General features: G+C 39.5%; 1 protein-coding gene across 5 annotated transcripts in view; it reads left to right on the forward strand.

Moving 5' to 3' along the window:
• Window positions 1-25,058, forward strand: part of EPHA7 (EPH receptor A7) — a 223,162-nt gene extending 198,104 nt beyond the window's left edge. For all 5 annotated transcript variants that reach the window (XM_077304075.1, XM_077304068.1, XM_077304053.1 and 2 more), the window contains 5 exons: window positions 206-415; window positions 1,065-1,214; window positions 14,963-15,156; window positions 17,149-17,304; window positions 20,418-25,058. In XM_077304075.1, the coding sequence (XP_077160190.1) occupies window positions 206-415; window positions 1,065-1,214; window positions 14,963-15,156; window positions 17,149-17,304; window positions 20,418-20,532 (825 nt within the window). In that variant the 3' untranslated portion in view covers window positions 20,533-25,058. The remainder of the gene's footprint in view (window positions 1-205; window positions 416-1,064; window positions 1,215-14,962; window positions 15,157-17,148; window positions 17,305-20,417) is intronic.
• Window positions 25,059-25,335: the final 277 nt, after the last annotated feature.

A 25,335-nucleotide genomic window follows, 5' to 3' on the forward strand; every position in this document is an offset into this window, starting at 1 on the left:
ACTCTTGTATACTTATTTACAAATATTCCCCACTGATGTGATTGATTTGGCATTGAAAAGAGATGCATGACACAGCAGCTTATATCCATAGCACATGGATTGGGGAGTCTGGGCGTGGTAAATGCTCTTCACATGCAGAGACATTCTAAATGTTTATAAGCTTCCCATTAAGCTGTGCTAAAAAGTTTCTCTCTTTTTTTCCCAGAAACATGATGGGCAATTTACAGTTATTCAGCTGGTAGGCATGTTGAGAGGGATCGCTGCAGGAATGAGATACTTGGCTGATATGGGATATGTACACAGGGACTTAGCAGCACGGAACATTTTGGTTAACAGTAACCTTGTTTGTAAAGTGTCAGACTTCGGCCTATCCAGAGTTATAGAAGATGACCCAGAAGCTGTCTACACTACAACAGTAAGTTGAGCATTACTGCCCCACAAAAGCCTGCTCACTGAACTGTTTTAATGCTTGTGAGAAGCTTATATAACAGTAAGTAACCATGTGTAGCCACTTGAGCTCCATTTGAAATGAAAAGAAAATATTCAGGGAGGCAGGCCTCAAACTTGATTCAGAAGGCTGCTGCAATTCTCAGTGCAGGATAATAATGTTGCTGGCCCACAGCTGTGTTGAGTACTGCTGGCAAATCTCCATAATGCCACATAACCCCAGCTGTTTCTCCTGAGGTCCCTGATTTCTTATGCTCTATGAACTACAGAAAACCCGCATGCAAGGCAGAAGAATAAGCTAGAATCCTTGATATGTTTTCATTATAAAGGATACTTTTTATATGGGGTGGGGAAACAATGGAATACTTGATTTTGGTAATCAGAAATGCTTCCGTAAAAGCCACAAAGCATGAGTTTGTGAACTGTCTAACTTGATTTTTTTTTTGGGGGGGGGGATTGTCTAACACTTGTGCGCTATTGCCAAGTTAGAAGGAGAAATGTAGGGACAAAATACACCCCCCACTTTTAATTTCCTTTCACAATACAAAGACAGTAATACAGTTATAATTAATCCACATGAAGTAATGAATCTACCCGAAGCTCTCTTTTGTCCATAGGGTGGCAAAATACCAGTAAGATGGACAGCACCAGAAGCCATACAGTATCGCAAGTTTACATCAGCCAGTGATGTATGGAGTTATGGAATAGTTATGTGGGAAGTAATGTCTTATGGAGAGAGGCCTTACTGGGACATGTCAAATCAAGATGTAAGTAGTTGTTTTTTTTTAAACTTAAAATTTATTTATTTAGTTTATACCCAGCCCCTCACCTGGGCTAACAACACAGTTTAAAATAGAGCTTAAATTACATTAGAACATTAAAACATAACGTAATATGAAATATTTACAAATATATTGCATATATATATCCCAGCATTTATTGTACTGGTCAAAATGACTGTATATAAAGTGTTATCGCATAGATGCCACAGAATTGGATAAGTAGATCATATGAATCAAGTGGCTGAAACCCTTCATTTAGGAACATAATCGATGCCATGAAAAAGTAATATGTTGTAATATAAAAGAATAAGTGTTCCGCATTTTAATGAAATAACAATTATTTTTATGTATTTTTCTAAATTCCTTATAGGAACCAATAGGCACTTTTGCAGCCTTGGCCCTGGGCTGGTGGAATGCTCTGCTGGGAGAGATCAGGACTCTGCAGGACCTTAAACAGTTCCACAGGGCCTGCAAGACAGAGCTGTTCCACCAGGCCTATGGTCAAGGCCATGATGGACTGCCAAGAAGTAGTGGCCTCACCACTGGAAACTGAAGGAAGAGACACTTTCCAAGGACCCCCCCCCCCCCCCAATTTAGACTAGTTAGGAGCAAACAGAATTATGTTTTTACTGTGTTATATTGTGCAATTTTATATTTTATTAATGTTATCTTGCGTTGTTACCTGTCCTGAGTGTCTAAGAAGGGTGGGTTACAAGAATATTTATATATTTAATATTAATCCTAACTCACAAAAGTGTGCCTTTTTTATACATACATAAATTGGATGCTATTTAAATATAACAATAACTTCATATACAAATTTGGAGTGCAAAGGGACTGCACATGGTGTTCATGAATGCACCCCAACATTTCCCCACTCCCCCTGTTTGTTTTGAAAGTGGCCTGATTCTCTGGAACAGCATTCATTGTAGCACAAGGAGCTTGGTCTGGAAATGAAAAAAAAATTAAGTATATACACAGTCTTTAGTACATGGCACTTTTTGGATAAAACTACAAATATCTACATTTTATATATGTTCCGGCACCAATATGAAATAATTTGTTTCCTTCACAGGCCAGGATTCAAATTTGGGATTTAATGCCATTTGAAATTCTAGATTCTAATTTTGTTGAGGCATCTTCATAGGAGCTTGATCAAACTAGGAAGAACTCAGTTAAATTCCAAACAAAAGAAGCATGAGCTCTGCAAACAAGCTGTGACCATCCACATTGACAACAAACCTCTGTTTAGTTTGATTCAAGAGTCCCCAATGTCTTTCAGCCTGTGCACATTTTTGAAATTCTGACACACATGATGGGCATAGCAACCATTATATATTATTGTACATCATAATACATTTGTATGCATTGCAATACATTTATATACAAATTTTACACTGTTTGTTGTTCTCAATTTGTCTCCAGGTTATATAATACAGTGGGCCCCAACCTGCGGGCCAAGGCCCGGTGCCGGGCCGCGAAGGCCATGGCGCCGGGCCGCGGCTCCCTTTCCCCGCCCCCCCCCCGCAGTAAAAATCTTCCCAGACCGCAAGCTTGCAGCCCGGGAAGCCTCTTACTGCGGGAGGGCGGGGAGAGGGAATAAGGGCCGGGCCGCGCATCGCGCATGCGCGGCCCGTGCGGGCGTGGCCCGATGCGCGGGCGTGGTTCGCGGGCACGGCCCACGTGCGAGGCCCGATGCGCGGGCATGGTTTGCGCGGGCCCGATGCCCTGCCGGTCCCCAGCCTCAGAATGGTCGGGGACCACTGATATAATAGATACTTCATCTCTCCCCAGATTTTTATTTTTCCCTCCAAATAAGTTAATTTTGTCATTACTGCATAACTGGCACGTTTATGTTGCCATTCTTCTAAGCTTGGACAGATATCTGATTTCCATAAAATAATAGTATTGGAAGGTACCCCAGTGTCATCTAGTCCAACTCTCAGCACAAAGCAGGAACTCATAACTGCCTACCCACCCACGGTGACCCCAATTTCATGCCCAAATGATCGCTCCACCAAAAATCTCCAGAATCCAGCCTGGCCTGGAGGAAATTCACCTACCCAGAGCAGGAATTAGCAATTCCTTCGGTATGCAAGGAAGGGCCACAATAGACAAACACTGGCACATCCCTTCCTGCCCAGTACTTACAATCTGCCTGTGTTCATAAAATCATCATTTCTGTCACATGACTATCTAGCCTCTACTTAAAAACTTCCAAAGACAGAGAACTCACCACCTCCTGAGGAAGCTTGTTATACTGAGGAACCACTCTAACTGTCAGGAACTTCTTCTGGATGTTTAGCCACAAATTCTTTTGAATTAATTTCAGCCCATTGGTTTTGGTACGACCCAGAAAACAACTCTGCTCCATCTTCTGATAGCCCCTCAAGTATTTAAAGATGGTTATCATATCACCTCTTAGCCACCTTCTCTCCAGACTGAACAGACCAAGCTCGCTCAACCTTTCCTCATATGACTTGGTCTCCAAACTCCTCACCATCTTTCTAGCTCTCCTCTGGGCACACTTCAATTTCTCTACATCTTTCTTCAGTTGTGGTGGCCAAAACTGAACATAGTACTCCAAGTGAGGTAAAGTGGTAACATGTGATCTGGATCCTATATCATGTGATCTGGATCCTATATTTCTTTTAATATAGCCCGAAAATCCCATTTGCCTTTTTGACTACCAAATCGCACTGCTGACTCATGTTCAGTCTATGATCTACTAAGACCTCCAGATCCTTTTCACACATACTGCTGCCAAGACAATTCTCACCCATCCTATAGGGATGCATTTAATTTTTCCTACCTAAACAAAGAACTTTACATTTTTCACTATTAAAATCATTTTATTAATTTTAGCTCAGTTTTTCAGCCTGTCAAAGGGTATTAGAGCTGCACTGGATTTCCAGAATGTTCTTTGTTCTATTTTCTAAATCTGGGAATCTTATCATACCAGATATATATTATTTTCTGTTTTTTTAATACTTAAAATATCTTGTAGTTTTGCATTAATATCCAACAGTCCAGTTGATAGTTCTTTACATTCTTCTTGAACATTCTCTTGTGTTCTTCCCTCAGATTTTTGAATTTTCCTTTGAACTCTCTGAATTTTCTTCTGAATTCTTTCTTCAAGTTCTTAAATATTTTCCTGAATACTTTCATTCCACACCTGTTAAAAAGTGAAATTCTTTCATTTTGTAAATATTATATTTTTGGCATTTTGCACAACGTTGTGAACATCCAGCATTACAGCAGTAAACTGGCAGCTACATCCTCCATATTAAAGCACTTGCAGGGGAATCACATAAACTGAATTCTCCCTGGCACATAGCGTGAGCAGAATGAGAGCAGCCAGCAAGCAACTAGCAAAAGATATGTGTGTTACCAGTGGCCGAAGTAGAGAGATCTCCAGTGCCCACCCTAGAGCCCGCCTCCCTCTCTCTTCACCTAGAATGGAGTTTTCTTTCTTTCTTTCTTTCTTTCTTTCTTTCTTTCTTTCTTTCTTTCTTTCTTTCTTTCTTTCTTTCTTTCTGAAAAAAAACTGCCTGGAGCAACGAATAGGCACACAATCGCCCAGTTTGCCCATAAAGCATGCCTCTTTCCCACTAATAATAACAATAATAATAACAACAATAACAATAACTATTATTATAATAACAATAACTATTATTATTATTATTATTATTTTATTTATATCCTGCCTCCCCCCAAACGCTCGAGGCGGCTCACATAAAAAAAGCTTCAGGGCTCTGGATTGCAAGAGGGCTTGCAGTAAAAGGAGCTCTTTGCATCTATTTTTCCACCTGCGCCAGGCCCAACTACTAGCGCCCTATCTGTCCCCCGAACACTTAGCCACAGTGATCCATGCAACGGTCACCTCCAGAATAGATTTCTGTAACTCGCTCTATGCGGGCCTTCCCTTGTCCTTGATCCGGAAGCTTCAGCTAGTGCAAAACGCAGCTGCTAGAGTCCTCACTGGTACACATTGGAGGGCCCACATTCAGCCAGTGCTGAGGCAGCTGCACTGATTGCCAATTGCTGCCCGGATCCGGTTCAAGGTTTTGGTTCTAACCTTCAAGGCTTTACGCGAGTTGGGACCCACATACCTGAGGGACCGCCTATCGCCCTATACCCCCCGCAGAGCCTTACGTTCTGTGGGTGAAAATATGTTGGTCATTCCCGGCCCTAGGGAAGCACGCCTGGCCTCGACCAGGGCCAGGGCCCTTTCGGTCCTGACCCCTGCCTGGTGGAATGAGCTCCCGGGAGAGCTGCAGGCCCTGCGGGATCTTCCATCATTCTGCAGGGCCTGCAAGACGGAGCTCTTCTGCCAGGTTTATGGTTGAGGCCAAGGCTAACACCTATGCCCCCCCGGGACCTGGGATTGGGATTGGGACTAGGAACTATCAGGATCCCCTCTCCACCTGCCAGTAGTGGGAGGGGGAAGTTGATTAGCCGATCTTGCCACGCTATTTAGTTAACTAATAATGTTGAAACTGTAGTTGTTGTTTTAATGGATTTTAATGGGGTTTTAAGATGTTGTAACCCACCACGAGCCGCAAGGGAGTGGCGGGGAATAAATCGAATGATAATAATAATAATAACTATGAATAGATGCATATGCGTTTAAATGCACAAGTTTCATTTTTTAAAAATTAGCTGGCATTGCTGTCCCTTTAAAAGAGAGAGAAAGGTGATTGGCTGCCTGTCTTGATTGATTGTCTTGATTGTGAAGAGTGGCATGTGTATAGCACATTCCCATCTTCCGAAATTTCACAGGCATGCAGAGTGGCAATGCGCATGAAACAACAGCAGAGGAGCCAGCAGGTGAGGAATTCCTGGAGACACAGATTTTTTTAGTGTTACGCCATTGAGCTGGAAAACACTAGGCTTTTTTATTGTGCGGAATAGCCCTGAATATTCTTCCTCAAATTGTTGCATTTGATTCACGATATTCTCACAGCTTTTCCACTTGTTCTTCAAGGTTTTTTGTCTTTATCAGTTCCTTCTACTTTTCCCTTTTTGTTCTTTTCCAGTTTCTATTTTTCCCCTTGTTTCTAAAAATAACATACAAATTTTTCCATTTATTGTTTCCACATACATTTTAAATTCAGATATAGGAGTTTACAACTATCACATTTTATATTGATAACACTATTGTGAATATCTGCTATAATACAGAAATATGGTAATTTTTATGAATAAGAGTAAAATAAATGAAAAAATATAGCTTATTTCCTAACTGTTATTTCCTAACTGTTATTTACATTCATAATTTTGTTACCTGCAAAATATTTTATGTCTTCCGTTAAAACTTAAATTTAATAAGAGTGAGGAGGGAAAGAAATAATAATGGATTTGGGAAGAGCGAATGGGATAGAAGGGGAAAGAAAAATGCATATAAAGAAACAAAAAACAACAAGAAAAAAGAGTTTATATTAAGTATTATTTAAAATTGTATTGAAAAAGAAAGAAAAAGGAAACTCCAATGGCTAAAAGCCTTTCATGGTCCTGCCCACTTTTAAAAAATACTAGGCAGGTCCCATAAAAGGTGTTAATGAGCAATATGGCACCCACAGGCACCATATATTATAAATATAATAAATAAATATAGGGGGCTTCTGATTTAGTTTATTGTCATGGTGTTAATGGTACTGGGGAAAACATGCCTGATTAATAACAGGGTTTTTTCCCCCTCCCAAGTCTCTGCTGAGTTATGGTGACCCTGTGGGGTTTGAAAGCAAGTGATGATATACCATTTCCTGCCTCTGTGTCACAACCATGGCATTCCCAAATGAGCTTCCTTCCAAATACTGACCAAGGGCAACCCTGCTTAGATTCTGAGATCTGATGAAATTGGACTAGCCTTGACTATTCAAATAACTTTTCAGTAATATAAGCAGATTTCTCCTCTTAAAGAAAAATTGACGCATTTATTGTAATTTTAACTGCATGTTATTTCCAAACAATATAATCTTCCTATTATAGGAAAAAAACATTTCTAAAAACAATTAATTAGTAGATATTCAAACTAGGATTTATGACTCTTCTGTCCCCCCCCTTTTTTTTTTTTTACAAAGGTGATAGGATGTAATCATCCCTACATCCTTGATCTTGGCTTCAGGTTTGTTTACTCAAAATGTGAGGTTATCCTCATGGATCCCTACCTGACTTTCTGAACTCTATATTGCAGACAGAAGTTCAGTGTTGTTACAGTATTTGCTGGCCTATAAGACTACTTTCCCCCCCTGAAAAACATGCCTCCAAGTGGGGGGGGGGGTTGTCCTATACGCCAGGTGCACTTCAGTTGGGATAGGCATAGCTGCCCATAGTGGCCTCCTGATTCCCACCCACCTCATTCTACATACCATCCAGTATTGCGAGGTATCCAGCATGGCCGCGGCAGGTCAGCAGCGTGGCTGCAGTGAGCATCAACAGCGAGATAGGGGTGCCAGCATTTCGGCATGACCGGGCTGTTCTGCTCAGCGGGAAACAGCGGCACTCCGGCCCGCCCCTTGTCTACGCAGAGCTCGCACATACGCACTTGCACACTAGTGCCAGTCACAGGGAGATGCAGGGGTGCGCTGGAGGCGCTGCGGCTGCGCTGCGGGCGTACAATGGTGACAATGACAGGTACTGTAATGTAATGTAACAAACTATATATTTTGAGTGGAAATTTGGGGGGGGTCGTCTTATAAGCCCAGTCGTCTTATACGCCGGCAGATACGGTAAATATTTCCAAAAGGTTTAATTCTTGCTTAATCAAATAAGAAGAAATATATGCCTTCCTTCACTGGAAAGTAGTTCTGAATCCAATTCAGTGTTGTGTGCTATGTGCAGTTTCAGATTAAGATCTGGAAGACCCTAATTCAAATTCCCTGCCATGAAGGTTTGTTGAGTGGCCTTAGACCTCACAGGGACCATTTCCATACAAGAGCATCCCTGCATCAGCGTTCTTAAAGTATCAAAGAATGCACAGATTTCTGCACAAAATTCTGCCTCCTCATGAATAGATATGAATTTCATGTCCTCTTACCTTGCATTTTCTGAATCCTTCCTTGCAGAGATATTTTTCCCTTCAGATTTTGACTTGCAATTTCGAAGTGAGGAATTATAGAATTGAATTTGCTTTCCTACTGTGTTGCCATTATGTGTTAACAATTTGGGGTCATCATTTTATGTTAACCCCTTCCCTCTTGCCTACACAAAAGTTGTCCCTGAGCAAACTGCCTTTAAAATAAACATTGTTGAGTACATTAAGATATATTTTAACAGTAATATTAAGAAAACAGCCAATCTGGCCAACAGAGCCTCCCTGTAGGATCTGCTCCATTTTTAATGTAATGAAAACATGTTCCCTTTACAAACTGAGCTGTTTGTTTGTTTATTTATTTATTTATTTATTTGTGGCCAGTGTGAGTACACAGCACCCTTGCTGTTTGTGAACAAAAAAGCAACCCAAGTGAATGCAATTCCTGTGTGAAAACGGAGGCAAGCAGCTGTTTGAGAGTTTTACTGTACTTTGAAATGGATGCTAGGAAGGAATCACCAATGGCAGGAATCAAAATGGAAACTCACTAGCATTTCCCTCACTACTAAAAGAGCTTTTTTTTTGGGGGGGGGGGAGACGACAATGCAAGCATATTGTAACATGACTGGGCATGCACACATGCAAAAAGGCGCCATTAATGATGGAGTGTTTTTGTGTAATGTATGCTTACATCACCCTTAGTGTAGCAACAATATTCTTGTTATTTTATACCTTTTACCCAATTGCTTTTCCTTATGAAAATCAAATAGGGTTGCCATCATCAAGGTAGGCCTCAGAGATCTAGAATTGTAACTGATGTCTAGACTATGGACATCAATTTCCTTGGGGGGAAAACTGCTTTGGAGGTAGACTTTATGACATTATACCTTGTTTAGATCCTTCCATCCCCCAAGCCCCTTCCTGCCCAGGTTCCACCTCCAGGAATTTCTCAACCCAGAGTTGGCAACCCTAGAATCAAAAGGTACAAGGAACATTTTATTTCCTAAAGGAAATAACGCACATACGTCCAAATAAGGGTGGGGGTATCATGCCATTTCAGAATTTTTTTTAAAAAAAATTACTGTATACAATCTAAATGATGAGATTTTCGCAGAGTGCAAGGTTGTTAATATTTGACAGGTCTCAGTGTTGGAGATTTCATGGACTGTCAAAATATGGGAAAACAAGTCTGTGGGGCAGAGAAAGAGAAATATTTACATTCCCTAGATACCCAGTAGAGTTTCATTTCTTTTGACACCTTCTTTCTGTACTAGATTCGAACATAAAAGCTGTCTGACAGGAATATAAGATGCCTCAAAGGCAAAACTTACCTATCTTTCAAAAAAACCCAAGACAGTTTAAGAAGTAGAGGGGAAACTCTGACAAAATCAATATTCTCATACTACTTGCCAAAGTTTTACATTGTGCTTTAAAACCCTTGTGAAACAGATCTTGCTATTTCCAACTGCTATTTCTTACAGTGACAAGAACAACAGAGTAGTTATAGTGTGGTATATATGCAAACACTAATAGATAAATCATATTGTATATATTTAATCTTTACTTCTTTAAATATGATTACATCAAATATAGTTTGTCATCATTCTGTACAGTCCTTCATGGGTAATGTGCACATGCAGCCGCTGCAATATTTCTAAGTAGCTTAATGACAGATCAGGAGGGGCCCTTCCCAATAAGAGCCCCTGAGGCCACTTTCTCACCTGTCACATGTTCTAGGTAGGGGCCCCTCTCTCTCCCTTTGCTTCTTTGAGAAGAATATTCTTAGTTAGCACCACCTCTTCCTCAAAATTAAAAGCCATGAGAAAATGTCTGTTCAAAAATATATTCCACCTGCTCGACGAAGATGGCCTGTACTAATTGTCTGTCTTCTCTGCCTTGAAAAACATAATGTAGTAGCAAGTAAGATCTGCCAGAAATTTACCCCAAAGGCTTGTGTGGACTGCACCTCCTGGCTTAAGGCTTATGGGAGAATGCTTTATCTGCTTCCCACTAACTCAGCAGCCAAAACATCTGCCCCAGTTAACAATCAGACTTCTCAACCCCAGAACTGGTCACTGGCCATATTTCTTAGCCTCCATCAGCCATCTGGATGCAATTGTTTCCAAAGTCAATCCCAAACTGCAGATGTTCCAGGACTCCAGACAAGCCCCACCCAGGTCCTCATCAGAACCACCACCAAAGAAATACAAATTCAGGTTGAAACATAAAAGCCATCATTCAGTGTCAACAGATCCAATTCTCTCAGAATCGAAAGAGTTCTGGATAATCTGAAAGCTTGCACAGCCTCAACCCACACCCCCCCCCCACCACCAAAAAATGTCTGACTTGGAATCCCTTCTTACTTCAGATATACAAGGGTTGTTGGGTCAGGTTCAGTAGTAGTGAGGTGAGGGAACCCTTATTCAAAGGTGCTCCGGTAATTTGAAGGATTGTATTATAGCTAAAGATTGCTGTTTGTTTGTGGTGATACACAGGGCATACAGTAATTATATGGTTCTTTTGGTGCATGAAAATTGCAAATGTGGTTATTCATGATCTGCGGAGTGATTACCACTGATGTAATAGATTACACAATTAATAAAACAAATGGGAAAACAAACAAAATCCAAGCACAACCACAAGGCATAATCTACAAATGTATATTTTTAGTGTTGTTATTTTTAAGGGGAAAAAAATAACTCAAAGCACACAAACGCACGCACACAAAAAACCCTATCACCACATGATTATATTAGAGTAGTTTGGAGATTTCCAATTATATAATATGAAAATAGATAATTTTACTTTCAAGACAATTTTTTACTGAGGGAAAAATATTTTTGAGACACAGAAAAATTGAATGGAAATTTACGTTTTAAAAATCTCTTGAAAAATCAGAAATTTAGAGAAAGAAAAACCAGCCATGGTGATGGATAAGTGAATATTCCCTTTAATTCCTTTGTAGCTTTGATTTTACTATTTTCCATGGTTTTGGTTTTTTACTCGTTGATTTTGTAGAGTCATTTGTATTTATATCCATATTTTACAGTTTATATGCTCAATTTATCTGGTATGTATATATACAGTAAATATTATGTGTGTGGGTGTGTGCAATATTTGTGAATTTCTTGATGCACAAATGACATTGAAAAATGCAGGCATTTTATAGGAAATATAAATTGGTACATGGAAACATAAAATGGCATGAATTACAGATTTGATTTCTAGTAGGGAAAGTTGAAATAAAAATAGCATGAGGCATTAGAAATCAACTCTGTTCTCAGAATTTTCTAAGGGCAAAAATGTTGATGCAAGTTCTGGAGAGTTACATTAACAAGCTGTGTTAAAATGAGTTGGGAGTATAATCCCCTCTTCTTAATGCAAACTACTTACATGAGGATATTGCAAGTGTGTAGTGGTGTAGTGGTTAGGAGTGCGGACTTGTAATCTGGCATGCCAGGTTCGATTTTGCGCTCCCCCGCATGCAACCAGCTGGGTGACCTTGGGCTCGCCACGGCACTGATAAAACTGTTCTGACCGGGCAGTGATATCAGGGCTCTCTCAGCCTCACCCGCCCGCACCTCCCCTTCCCCCCCACGGTGCGGCGCTAGCTGCGCCAGGGGCAAACAGCTACTTCCGGTGCCGAAGTGCCCAACCCCATCCATTTGAGAGGCTCTTAAACTGGAAGAAGGCCCCTTGTATCAGAATAAAGTTGAATGGAATAATAGAACACAGGCCATCTTTTCTTTCTGCCTTACTTAGTCCAATTCTCAAAACTGAAAGGATTTTGAGACTGTCTAAAGCAAACCATCAAACCCACAGCAACCTCTTCATGTGTTAGTCACACTCAGTCATAGATAACAGTGTTACAGAATAATAAAAACAAAAAAATTAGAGCCATTGAAATGCATGAGGGATAAAAAAGGACACATTAGATAAACAATGAATAAAGTTTAAACAGAATGATGGATAATAAAGGGAATTAAGTTACAGCAATAATGGCTTGTTACATTGCACCTTATTTTTTATCTTGAAATTATTCCACAACATACATTGCTGCCTATCTTGCTTTGTGAACCAATAATCTCCATGTGCTTGTACTTGTGATTGTTCTCCTTATCAAGTATATATTTTACCCCACCCTTTCTCCAAGGAGCTCATGGAAATGCATCTGGTTCTTCTCTATTTTTGACTGGGTAGGTTAGACTTAGAGGGGGGCTGCACTAAGGTCACCCAGTGAACTTCAGGGAAATGTAGGGATCTGAATCCTTATCTAGTCAAACAGTCTAAGCACAATTTTGTATCACTGTGTCCCTATGCCTTTCATGATATTGCACTTTTTATAAGTTTCTTCAGTAATGCCTTGCTTTTCTGTGGAAGATTTTGGTGCCAAAGCTTCTTTCATATTTTCTTCTTTTAACAATTTTCATTTGTAATCTAGCATTCCAGTGTATTTGCACACCTCAAACCAACCCTTTTCTTAGAGATATATGCAAATGTATTATATGCACAAAAACCTTGGGCAATCACCAGTTTTTATTTATCTTATCAGCTTTATTTTCTATGGCTAATCCCAAAAGAAGTACTGATGTTAGATTACTCTGCAAATGGCAAAAGAAACAGTCTAATGCTATCCTTCAGGAAGCAGCAATTATCTCGCAATTATGTCAGTCCATGGCAGTATCTTATGTCTTCCCCCCCACCCCCCCAAAAATGAAAATGCATAACACTTTATTATAAACTTTTTTTTTCTGCACACTTCCCAGTATGGTTTCTTATCCAGCATGGGGGGCTTAAAGTGGTATACGTGATCTCCCCCCCCCTTCCTTTCTCCTGCTTAAATCCCAAATGGAATCAGCCAGGGAAGTGAAATTATGGGTGTAAGTCTTGTTTCAGACATTGTCCCTTTTTACCGTATCACGGCCCAGCATTTTTCCTTATACATCTAGATTTCCCTTCTACTGATTCCTTCAGATATTACCCAGCTCAACTGTGCTTGCCTATTTTACCTTACTGGTTTCATTGATGTTATTTAACATCTATATGCGTCCCCTGGCTCAGCTGGTACGGAGTTATGGGCTTGGGTGTCATCAGTACGCTGATGATACCCAGCTCTATCTCTTGATGGATGGCCGGCCAGATCTCCCCCCAGAAAAATTCGCCAGTTGTTTGGAAGCAGTGGCTGGATGGATCAGGAGGAGCCGCCTGAGACTCAACCCCTCCAAGACGGAGGTCCTTTGGCTAGGCCGAAGGGAGCAGGAACAGGAAGCGCGTCTTCCCTGCCTGGACGGGGTACAATTGTCATCTGTGCCCCAAGCCAGGAATTTGGGAGTGATTCTGGATACCTCACTTTCCATGGAGGCCAAGGTCACTAAGGTAGCTCGGATGGCGTTTCTCCATCTACGCCAAGCTCGGCTACTAGCGCCCTACCTGCCCCCGGAACACCTGGCCACTGTGATCCATGCAACGGTTACTTCTAGATTAGACTTCTGTAACTCGCTCTACGCGGGCCTACCCTTGTCTCTAACCCGGAAGTTACAGCTGGTACAGAATGCAGCTGCACGGGTCCTCACTAAATCATCTTGGAGGTCCCATGTTCAGCCTCTGCTGAAGCAGCTGCACTGGTTGCCAGTTTGTTTCCGGATTAGGTTCAAGGTTTTGGTATTAACCTTTAAGGCTATACGCGGCTTGGGTCCTGCATACTTGAGGGACCGCCTATCTCCTTATGCCCCCCGCAGGGTACTTCGCTCTGCGGGTAAGAATTTGCTGATGATCCCAGGACCCCGGGAGGCACGCCTGGCCTCGACAAGGGCCAGGACCTTTTCGGTCCTGGCCCCTACCTGGTGGAACGAGCTCCCTGAAGAGCTGCGGGCCCTGTCGGAGCTCTCTGAGTTCCGCAGAGCCTGCAAAACGGAGCTCTTCCGCCAGGCGTTTGTCTAAGGCCGGGTGATGGCCCGGGGCTAAGATCGGACCCCTCTCCCCGGAGGGGGGAGGCCAGTACTAGACTGACCTGGTTCCCCAGATTGTTCCACCCTATGCCCAATTATCCATCCGTTCCCTTCTGCTCATCCAGTGGGCCTGTACGGGAATAGTTTTTTAATCGCCATCATTGTGACTCAGTCATTATTTTAATGGGGTTTTAATGGGGAATTTTAATGGTTAATATATTGTATTTGTATTAAAACATTGTGAACCGCCACGAGCTGGTTTCCGAGAGCGGCGGTCATACAAATCAAATAAATAAAATAAAATAAAATAAATTGTCCACTAATTTTCTGATAATTGTCTTCAAGAGTTCTTGCATTGCATGCATAAATTCCTAAACCTCTGTTCATTAAAGGCTACTTATTTCTTTGTCCAGGGGGAGGGGGAGTCTTTGAGGTAAATGCTACTGCTTTCAAAGACCATCTCTATTTATCAATTTATCAGCTGCAACCTTGGTGAATTTAATTGCTGTTCCCTGCTGCTGATTTGACTAGGTAATGCAACCATGTTCTTAGTACACACCGCAGAATAATCTGTTTAATAAGCATGGAAAATAAGAACAAGTTCATTATAGAGCAACATGAATGCAAGTGTCAAAACAACAGGCTGCGTTTGAAAGATACATTTCATAAAGCTTTGATTGCTTAATTTGGCTATTCAGTTCTTTTTAAGCTGTAAGAAAAAAAATTCAAAACCATGTTGTTTTGCCTACTAGGTTATAAAAGCAATTGAAGAAGGGTATCGCTTGCCAGCACCCATGGACTGCCCTGCAGGCCTTCACCAGCTGATGCTAGACTGCTGGCAGAAAGAACGTGCAGAAAGGCCAAAGTTTGAACAGATAGTGGGCATTCTGGACAAAATGATTCGGAACCCAAACAGCTTGAAAACTCCTTTGGGAACCTGTAGCAGGTAAAGTTGCTGATTATTTTTCTAAACTAGACATTTTTAGACTGCTGTTAACCTCCCAGGAGTATGTGCAGACATTTGATGTTCAGGCTGCCTTCACAGGGATACGCCAGCAGATCTTGGACTGCACTATGCGCGTTAACCTTGATAAATAGACAGAAGTCATTTTTGTTAGAACAAGTTAGAATGCATTACTACTAATTTAGACTCTATCTTGTTTATTTGTATATCATTTCCTGTCTCAATGTAATACAGTATTTAAAACAAACACCTAAAAGATTATAATCCCCTCAAAATGTTAAGAGTTACAGCATTGAATACATAAAAGCAAGATTACTAGAAAGTGATACGCTCCTATTTTTGCTCAATTCATATAAATGCTTCCCTATATAAAACTTCATACCAGATAGTCAGGAAAATAGGCAACCTAGCTGACTTCGGGATGAAGTGCCACACTGTGAGTGCTACCACAGGGAATGTCCTTTTATTTTCTCTTATATCTAGATAAATAATGATCTCAGAACTGGACCTCTCAAGCTAAAAAAGGGGACTATTTGCCTCATACAGGTTCATTTCAGGAGGAAATAATCACATATATATCCTATGTGTATTTTCTTAATTATTTTAAAGGTCTGTTCATATTTAGGTTCTTCATCATTCTAGCATTGTTTAACTAGAATAAGTGTATGGTTTGTGACTGAAATAACGAGAGACTAGTTTACTTTCAGTTCTTTTCTCTTTATAGAATATGACATTTTATGTATTTATTTATTTATTTACATTACATTATAAAGCATACATTATAAAACCATTATAATAAAGGCATTTTGAAATATATATCATTGATGATGTTAGCCAGTCAGTTCAGTCTGACTTGGCGATCCTATGGCACAACTGCCGTCACTATTTCTGACATTTCATCTCAGACTGTCACAAAGGCTTATACTCCCAAGTAAGCATACAATGGATATAGATTTGCCAGGTCCCCCGCAGCCACTGGAGGGGTATGGGAGGGGTTACCAGATCCAAGGAATATTCTTGTAGATTTCAGGATGCCACCTGGGAAGAATAGGGACCTCAAGGAGTACGGTGCCACAGAGTCCACCCTCCAAATCATCCTTTTTCTCCAGTGGCACTGATCCTGGAGGTGATCCCTAATTGGTTTGCATTTCTAGTCACAAGATGTCAAGGCTGTTGCAAAATAAGGGTCCTTTGCATGTCAAATGTGCTGATTTAGTATGCCATCTGGATCGGCACAAATAGGTGATTTGTATAGCAAATCCCCATGCCACTTACCACTTTAGAAAAAAACCCATACTATTTATCTCTTTACTAAAACCACATTTGGTGCCACAGCAAGAAAGCTGACACAAAATAAGCCACCACTTAAGCACATAAATCAAGTCCTACCAGTAAAATAATAGTATATTTATTTATTATTTCAATTTATATCCCGCCACTCTTCATAGACTCGTGGCAAGTTACATAAAACTAAATAAGAACCACAGTAAAACAGTCATAACCCCTAAAACCATAAAAACACAAGAGGCATCATAACCCCCATTTCTCCCACATTCTACAGTCAATCATTACAAGGTAGAGGTTCGCAGAATGGTATTCTTCATGTCTTTTCTTTCCGTTGACTAATCTACATTTGATAATTTAGAGCAAGACTTTTTTCTTATGTGGTTTTGCAAAAGGCCAAACCCATTCTAAAGGTTCTTTTAAAGGAATAACATTTTTATCCAGTTTCCAATTAATCAGTGATGCTTATTCATAGTACATAATACTGTTCTCTGTTTCTGTGCTTTTTTCTTATAAGACCAGCACTAGTTATATGTTTTTGTTGTTGTGAGAACTGAAGAATGTCCTGAAATCTTTAGGTTCTTGACATAACATGAACCCAACTAGAGATTCTAATTTTATATTCTTAATACCAATATTGTAATTTTTCCATTTTAGTATTAATAACTTTGTATTTCTTTCCCTGCCTAGACCAATTAGCCCTCTTCTGGACCAGAACACCCCTGACTTCACTACATTTTGCTCTGTAGGAGAATGGTTACAAGCCATCAAGATGGAAAGATATAAGGATAACTTTTCAGCAGCAGGTTACAATAATCTTGAGACAGTAGCCAGAATGACTATTGAGTAAGTTAATTGCATGTCTGTGGTTTTGAAACTGAATAACACTATAGTGTTAAAAATACGTGTAGTTTCAACAACCTTCAAAATGGCTTGAGTGATTATCACTTCAAGAACAAATCTGTGAAATTGAGAAAATAAGTCACATGATGATTTCTTTCAGTTGCTACACTTTCAGAAAAATTCTCACAACTTTCATCACCACTACTAGTGAGGGTATGTGAAAGACAAAATGAACTGTTATCGGAAGAGTCTTATTAAAAAGTTACATAAAATATTAAAATATATTTTAAAAAATCAGAGAAATAATGATAAATGAGAACCAACCATGTATTGCTAAAAATGTCATGTAGCACAACCATCTCTTTAAAAAAATTGACAAAATTTATAACTCACCATTCTGCCCCCAAGAAGGGTCACCAAGGTTATTAACAATTTATAAGATAATTACATTATAAAGCATACATTATAATTAAAACATTTTAAAATATATATCATTGATGATGTTAGCCATTCAGTTAAGTCTGACTCTTAGCGATCCTATGGCACAACTGCCACCACTATTTCTGAACTTGCACCATTTCTTTTAATTGTGTAATGTTCTGGCCAGTGTCCATTTTGATCTAACCACTGCATTCTTTGTTGACCTGGTTTCCTTTTTCCACTGACCAATCCTAGCATAATTACTTTCTCCATTGGGTTGGATCACATGATATGGCCAAGATAAGTGATCCGGAGTTTAGTGATTTTTGCCTACCAGTGATATATCAGGCTTTATGTGCTGTAGTATTTCCTTATTCATGATTTTTGCTGTCCATGGAACCCACAGAAGCCTTCTCCAACATCCGAGTTCAAAAAAATTGATTCTTCTCTTGTCTGATTTTTTCACTGTCCAACTTTCACAGTCATAGGTAGCTATTGGAAATCTAATGGATCTATCTAATTTACGTTTGGTGGTCAGGCTTACGTATATACTCGCATATAAGCCGAGGCACCTAATTTTACCACAAAAGCTGGGCAAACTTAATGACGCGCATATAAGCCGAGGGTGGGAAATGCTCCATCATCACAGGTTCTCTCATCCAGCCTCCCCCCCTCCAAAACAAATACAAAACAAATACAGAGGATGAATAGCTGCTGGTTTTTGTACCCCGCTTTCCACTAACCAAAGGAGTCTCAAAGCCGCTTACAATTGCCTTCCCTTCCTCTCTTGATGTCAGACATCCTGAGAGAGCTCTGACAGAAGTGCTCTGTGAGAAGAGCTCTGGCAGGAGAACCAAACAGTGCCCCCCAGGCCAGCAAACAAGAGCAGAATAACAGTACCCAAAGTTGGCAACCTACTACAACAAATACAACAGCTACCAAACTGGGAGAATGGACAACTGTAACTACAACTGCAGTGCCTGCCCAGAACAAAACACTGTAAAACTGAATACTGAAAGAAAGAACTGTAAAAATCAACTTTTAAAAGAACCACAACCCGAAGAAGAAAAGGCAAACAATGGTGCCCCTCAGATAAAAGAAGAAACACTTGGAGAAAGAAACAGTAAATCCTAAAGCACCTCCAAAACCCACTCCACAGAAACAAGAAGAATAGTTTGGAAAAAGTGATTAAGAAGAGGAAGAAGTAAAGGCGAAAGGGAAAAAAAGATTAGAGTCCCTCAGTCAAATGGTTGATGTCCTAGAACCTGCCAGAGCAAGCTCAGTTTGCAGTACACATTTGCGAAAGGCAATGCAACGCTTGGGTGGCTGGAGCAGGCTTTTATTTCAATTACCGTATTAACCCACGTATAAACTGAGGAGGTCTTTTTCAGTATGAAAAAAGGTGCTGAGATACTAGACTTATACATGAGTATATAGGGTATGTCTTTTACTCTTCCAGTTTTGGTTAAAGCTCATCATTGCTGAGCAATCCAGTGTTTTATTTCCATACTGCAGTCACATCTCATCAATTTGTGATCGATGAAATTTATTTATTATGGGATATATAGCTTCTTCAGCTGCAACATTAGTTACATTGTAACATATTAGCTGAATCATTGAAAATAGCTGGATCACATTGTACTTCAAGGCCTCTGTCTTACAAACCAACATTGCCTCCATCTTGTCAGATTCACTTTCAACTTGTTCACCCTTAGCAATTTAACCTCAGCAGTAAGACTCCTGTTCGGTATTATTATTATTATTGCCTTCACAAGGCAATTTGGATAAAGTAACATAGAGCTAGGTGTCATCAGCATTTTGATGACATTCTACTCAAAACTGACAAATGATTCCCCCTAAGGGCTTTACAAAGTGTGCGAATTAAATGGGGGATAAGACCAAGTCTTGGGGAACCCTCACAAGCATGTTCCACATTGGTGGTAACTGACATCAGTCTTCCAAGATCTGCCCATAAGAAACAATTAAAATCACTCAAATGTATTTCCCTTAATTCTGACTTTTGCCTCCTAAATCTCAACAAGAATATATGGTCCACCATATCAAAGACTGCCAATAAGTCCAGTTAGAGCAACAGAAAGGTTCTGTCAGTCAGACAGAGATCATCAGCTCAGGCTCCATCCCTTCTTCTGTTTCAACACTTACTAAGTAATCTGCTTCCTACTGAGACTACTCAATAATTCAGTTTCCACACCATGTTGGCAAATGCAATTGCCAATAATCTGATGATAACTATATAATTTTGGGAAATCCTAAGTGCAATGTCTTTTCCACTTTCCTTAGTGTAATATCTTCTCTGCTTTCCCTGCAATATTCACACAAAGGGTCACAACATATCCTTTAACAGGCACTCTCACACTCCTGGAGAACAAAGAAATCACCTGTGCTCACTTTCTGACAAGGTTTTAGCAGCTGAAAAGAGTGTGCCTTTGTTCACTTTATAAGAGGTATGCTGTCCATCACAGAGAACGTTTTAAAACTATCTGTACAACATGAGGTATTGCAGATCATACCTTTTCTGCTCATGGCTGAATCTTCCTTTGACTGAATAAGTATTCTGTTCACCAAACTATTCTTTCTGTTATAAGAAGACTCTCTGTGGGAAGAGCATATTTCAATTCAATCCACTATCAGTTAATTACATAACACTGAACTTTTCTCTTTCCTTTTTCTCCTAGTGATATTATGAGCTTAGGGATCACATTGGTTGGCCATCAAAAGAAAATCATGAGCAGCATTCAGACTATGAGAGCACAAATGTTACATTTGCACGGCACTGGCATCCAAGTGTGATGGACATTTCTCCCTTATGAGGGAGGTGACAGACTGAGAGAACAGTGCTGGCCTTCAGTCTACATGAAGTGCTGCTAGAAGACACATTTCCTGGGTCCTTCCTGCAGACAACAGAAGGCCCATAAGAAGCACCTACAGACTTGAACTCCTAAGTGCCACCAGAAAGTTACTTAAAAAGGGAAACCAGATCCACCGATGGCGGCAACGAAAGCAGTGACAATAAACAAAGTACTACCTGAAACACCTACAAACACCTTGAACTCTCTAACCTCCTTTTTATCTAATGGACTTTTTAAAAGTGTACATAAAGGATTTTAAAATAAAGAAAGAATATATTTGTCAGATAAAAATCATGATATTGTTAAAGTCAACAAAATATTTTCCTTAAAACCTTTGATTTCAGACTCTTTTTTTAAAGAAATCAATTGTGTTTCTTCTTCATGAATTCCTTCTTTTAGTGTGACCTTTATATCTTTGGACCTTCTTAGTGCTAAGCATATGACACATTATTACACTGGGGACCTTTGAGAGATTGTATGAGTTTCCAGAGACATAAGAAGTGCAACTAAGAAACGTGTCTGGCTGGCCACTGGGAGAGATGAAACAAGGTTAAGGTTGGGTTTTCTTTAAGTTTACTTCTGTCTGTTAATTCAATGCCACTTCGATGTGGTTTGCTAATTGGCAGGAAATCAGGAAAAAAGTTGCCAAGTTCTGATATTTTTTAAAAACAATTTTGTATAACTAATCACATGCTCTCTCTTTAAACAGAACATAAATAAAATGGAAAACCTAGCAATAATGTTCCCTAGAAAAGCCTGGGCACTTTTAAAGAAACTGTTTGAAAGATGACTTTAGTGGATTGCCTGGGTTAAATGGAAGCTGTACATCTGCAACTTTAAACTTCCACTGAATGATTGATTATAGGAGTGTCAAGAAAGAGGTGTAGTGTTGCCTAGCCTATGAATCTGAGCACATTTATTATAATATTTCTCCAGTATTTCACATTAGAAAGTCTGGGAGAACTAATTGGCAAATGATTAAAATGAGATTTAGTTGAATGTAGTCCCTCCCATAAAAATAAATATTTGAAGATGCAATCCAGAAATTAGTAGGCATACCTGCATCCCACTGAAGTTAATGGGAAGTTAAATTCCATTGAGCACCAGTCCTTTGTGTGGTGGTGGAGTAGCCATATGTATGACGTCATAAATGAAATCACACAATGTCATGTCATGCCATTAATTCTTTTCCTTCCTTGTTGACTGGAAGGAGTTGCTTTACTTGTGAATAGAAATAGGACATTTCCCTTTGGCACCTAAAAGGAAGCATGGCTGCCAGCAGGAGTGGGGAGGTTATGGAGTACAGAAGCCATTCCAGAATCTGTGACTTGGATAAAGTAAAATGATCCCATAAATGAAAGAATTTGAAAAAATCCCTCACATGTTCTGAGGAGGAATCGGTTGGGGGATCTTATGCCTTGTAAGGAATGCTTTCCTATATTTTCAGTTCAATAAGGAACCTATCAGAATGCAACAGTTCTATACATAATAAGACAAATGCTTCCACCTTTGGAAACTCTGGTTCAGATTCAAGCTTCTGTGGGAATAGAATACCCACATCCTATCCTACCTAGCCTAATGGAATATGTACAACTTATCCTACCCTACCAACATTCTGGTCCTATGGGAATAAAATACATGGGGACAGAATGCCTACACAAATTGGATATATTCTAACTTTTCCTGGATTGCACCTTTGGGCATAGTCCCAAAGGAATATCTGATGCACAATACAAAACAGAGAAAATTAGGTACTCTTATGCCTCATTGAAAATAAAGTGATTTGTGAACTGAATTGTGCCATGAATTCCCTGTGATTTCAATGAGACTTAAGAGTTCCTAACATTCTCTGGATTCTCTTGTGTAAACCCAGTAAAATGAATGAGAATTAGGAACATTGTGGGGTTTACACAGGAGACATTACTATCAGATGGTGCCTTTAGATTTTCTATTTGAGCTGTACAGTGTAAGGCAAGCGGCAGTTTAGAAATTTTTGAGGGTTTTTTTTACAGGTTTTTTGCTGCTCTAGGCACAGTCATTCAAGACTTCTGACTGAAAGGTATCTGTTGAATGAAGTGAATTTTTTAAGATACCATTTTAATTTAATATATGTGTACTTGAGTTTAGTGAATTGTAGAAGTACCATAAGCAATAACAAAGTGTGTTGCAGGAATATATTTTAAAAAAGAGGTGATAAATGCTGTCAAAAAAAATATCGTGAAAATCGTGAGCCACCCAAGCAGTGAATAGCTGTACTTCCAAAGAGAACTGGGCTGCTCCCATTGGTTTTCATACCGAAAGATCCTAGGGATCAGTCATAATTTAAGTCTTGTTTGATAATGTGGGCATCCACAAAAAAAGAAAAAAAATACTGTAAATGTTCCTTTGTAAAACTTGTACATTTTATTTATACTGTCTTGTTTTGTACACACATTTCTGTGTAGTGAGCTCTGAATACATTGAAAATGCACTATATTTTTCTATTTTACCTACAGAGCATCACAACAAAATTATTTCAGTGCTACATAATGTGTTTTCCCACATTTAGGACCAAAGATAGCTACAGAAAACGCAAATACATCATTTGCCCTTCCTCTCCCCCCCCCCCCCAATTATTTTCCCCTTATAGATCACTGTACAGTGTTATATTTGTCATTTTATTTATTTGTTTGGTTAGCAAAATTGCTGATTATACTAATTTTTTCCTTATTTTCCCCTTTGTTAAAGAAAATCTGTAAAAAAAATTGAACAAAAAAAATCTTTGAATTAGCATAATCCCATTACATAGACACTTCCATTTGTAATCTTTGTAATAGACTGTAAATATATTTTTGGAAATATAACAATGTGCATAAGGGTTATTATTCGTTGTCCATACCAGTTTTTTATGTTTTTTTGGAACATAAAAAATATAGGCAAATATATTAATTTCATATTGTTTAGCAATTCACTTTTCTATGCACTGGTTAGGATTGCTGAAATTTGTGTGTGTATTTTAATTATCTTTAAATTACTGAATCTATTATTTGAAGTTAACATTCTATAGCCATACAGACTGAACCTTAGCATGGTTACTGGAGATTAGCCTCTATTCATTGGGCATATATCCTAGTGAGAATGTGTAAAACAGCAGAATTATGCCTTGATCCAGCTAGGGCCATGCTCATGCAAGACCAGATTTTTTTTCCACATATGCCCAGCTGCAAAAGAAGGCACGTACACAGTGCAATCCTAAACCAAGTTACACCTTTTAAGGCCATTAACTTCAACAGTTTCTGTTTAGGATTATACTGACAGATTCTGTGTGAATTTCCCACATGAATAAGGGCATTGACATGCTGGAACTGCTCATGGACTGACCAAGTCAGTAGCGGTGCCAATTTCTTGTCTAGTCCACAAAAGGTGGAAATAGAACAAAACAGTGGAAATTGAATACAGCCTTTCACGCCACCCCTCCACTCCACAGTTAGATAACTGGCACTATTGTTGAAAACAAAACAGGAGGGAAACTGTTTAGCCAGGGAACACGTGTAGCAGCCCATTGCTCTGCTTACCTAGATTCTGAACACAATAGATAATGCACTTTAGAAGTCAATTTTCCTGTTCCGCATAGGAAAATCCAGCTGCAAAAGCACATTGAAAGTGCATTATCCTATGTGTGCAGACTCTGCTGGACTAATGTGTACAGTTCTAGCTTCGAGTCTCATCAAACTCAATGGCAATCCTTCCATGGACAAAGGTTGTTGGTTTTTCCCCCCTTATACCATAGAATCATAGAACCACTAGCTATTTCCTCTTGACTTCATGCAGAGACTTAGGTGATTACGTGCTTTGGTTTTTGTGCCAAACAAATCTCATGGGTGCAGTTTGGTATAAATAACAACATTTATCACACATCAACAAGTATTCACCCTTGAATATTACGCATATTTATCCTAGCACCTTCTTACAAGGAAGATTCTTGAGATCAAAATTTGCCACTCAGGCTTGGTTGGAAAACTATGGCTGAACATGCAGTTCCCATCCCTGGATCTGTGCACAGATGGCAAAATCTCTCAAATAGGTTATCAAGTATTGATTGTGTGGCTAGATTAACCCCATTCTTACTACATTTAGTTGTATGCTGTCTGGGGCAAGTGGCCTAAAATCATTCTTTTTCCTTTTAAGACTATTAAAATGCATTATAAAACAATTTAACCTAACATCTTGCTTACTAATCTGCAGCAGAATTTGCCAAAAGGCTTAATAGATCTGTATGCCAAAGTTCAGCTGAATATTGGAATGTGTTTGAAGCCTAATTTATTAAGGTCTGGAAATCCCAGTGTTAAGAACATACTAAAGACCCACTTCCACATACTAAAGACCCTTTACGATTACTATGACCATTGGAACACAGGGAAAGGACTGGGCACTGAGTGGTAAAGAAAACTTATACCTTGAATAAAACTTTTCTGGTCTTAAAAGGTACCACTGGACTCAAATTTTATTCTGTTGCTTCAGACCAACCTGGCTAACCACCTGAATCTTACCACAGTGAGGTTTTGCATCCATGCCATTATTTTCTCTGTACAAACTACATCCAATAGACAGCTTGTAATCTTATTTTACATGCCAGTTGGCAGGCACAGAATCAGACTATAAGCACATATCATGGGACCATTGAATCACTAGCAATTGCTGTGCTAAACCACATATCACCATCTGTAGTAGTGAGGTCTTGAAGCTTATTTTTAAAATTATGCCT

Source organism: Paroedura picta, chromosome 1, assembly GCF_049243985.1.
Source record: "Paroedura picta isolate Pp20150507F chromosome 1, Ppicta_v3.0, whole genome shotgun sequence".
Taxonomy (NCBI): domain Eukaryota; kingdom Metazoa; phylum Chordata; class Lepidosauria; order Squamata; family Gekkonidae; genus Paroedura; species Paroedura picta.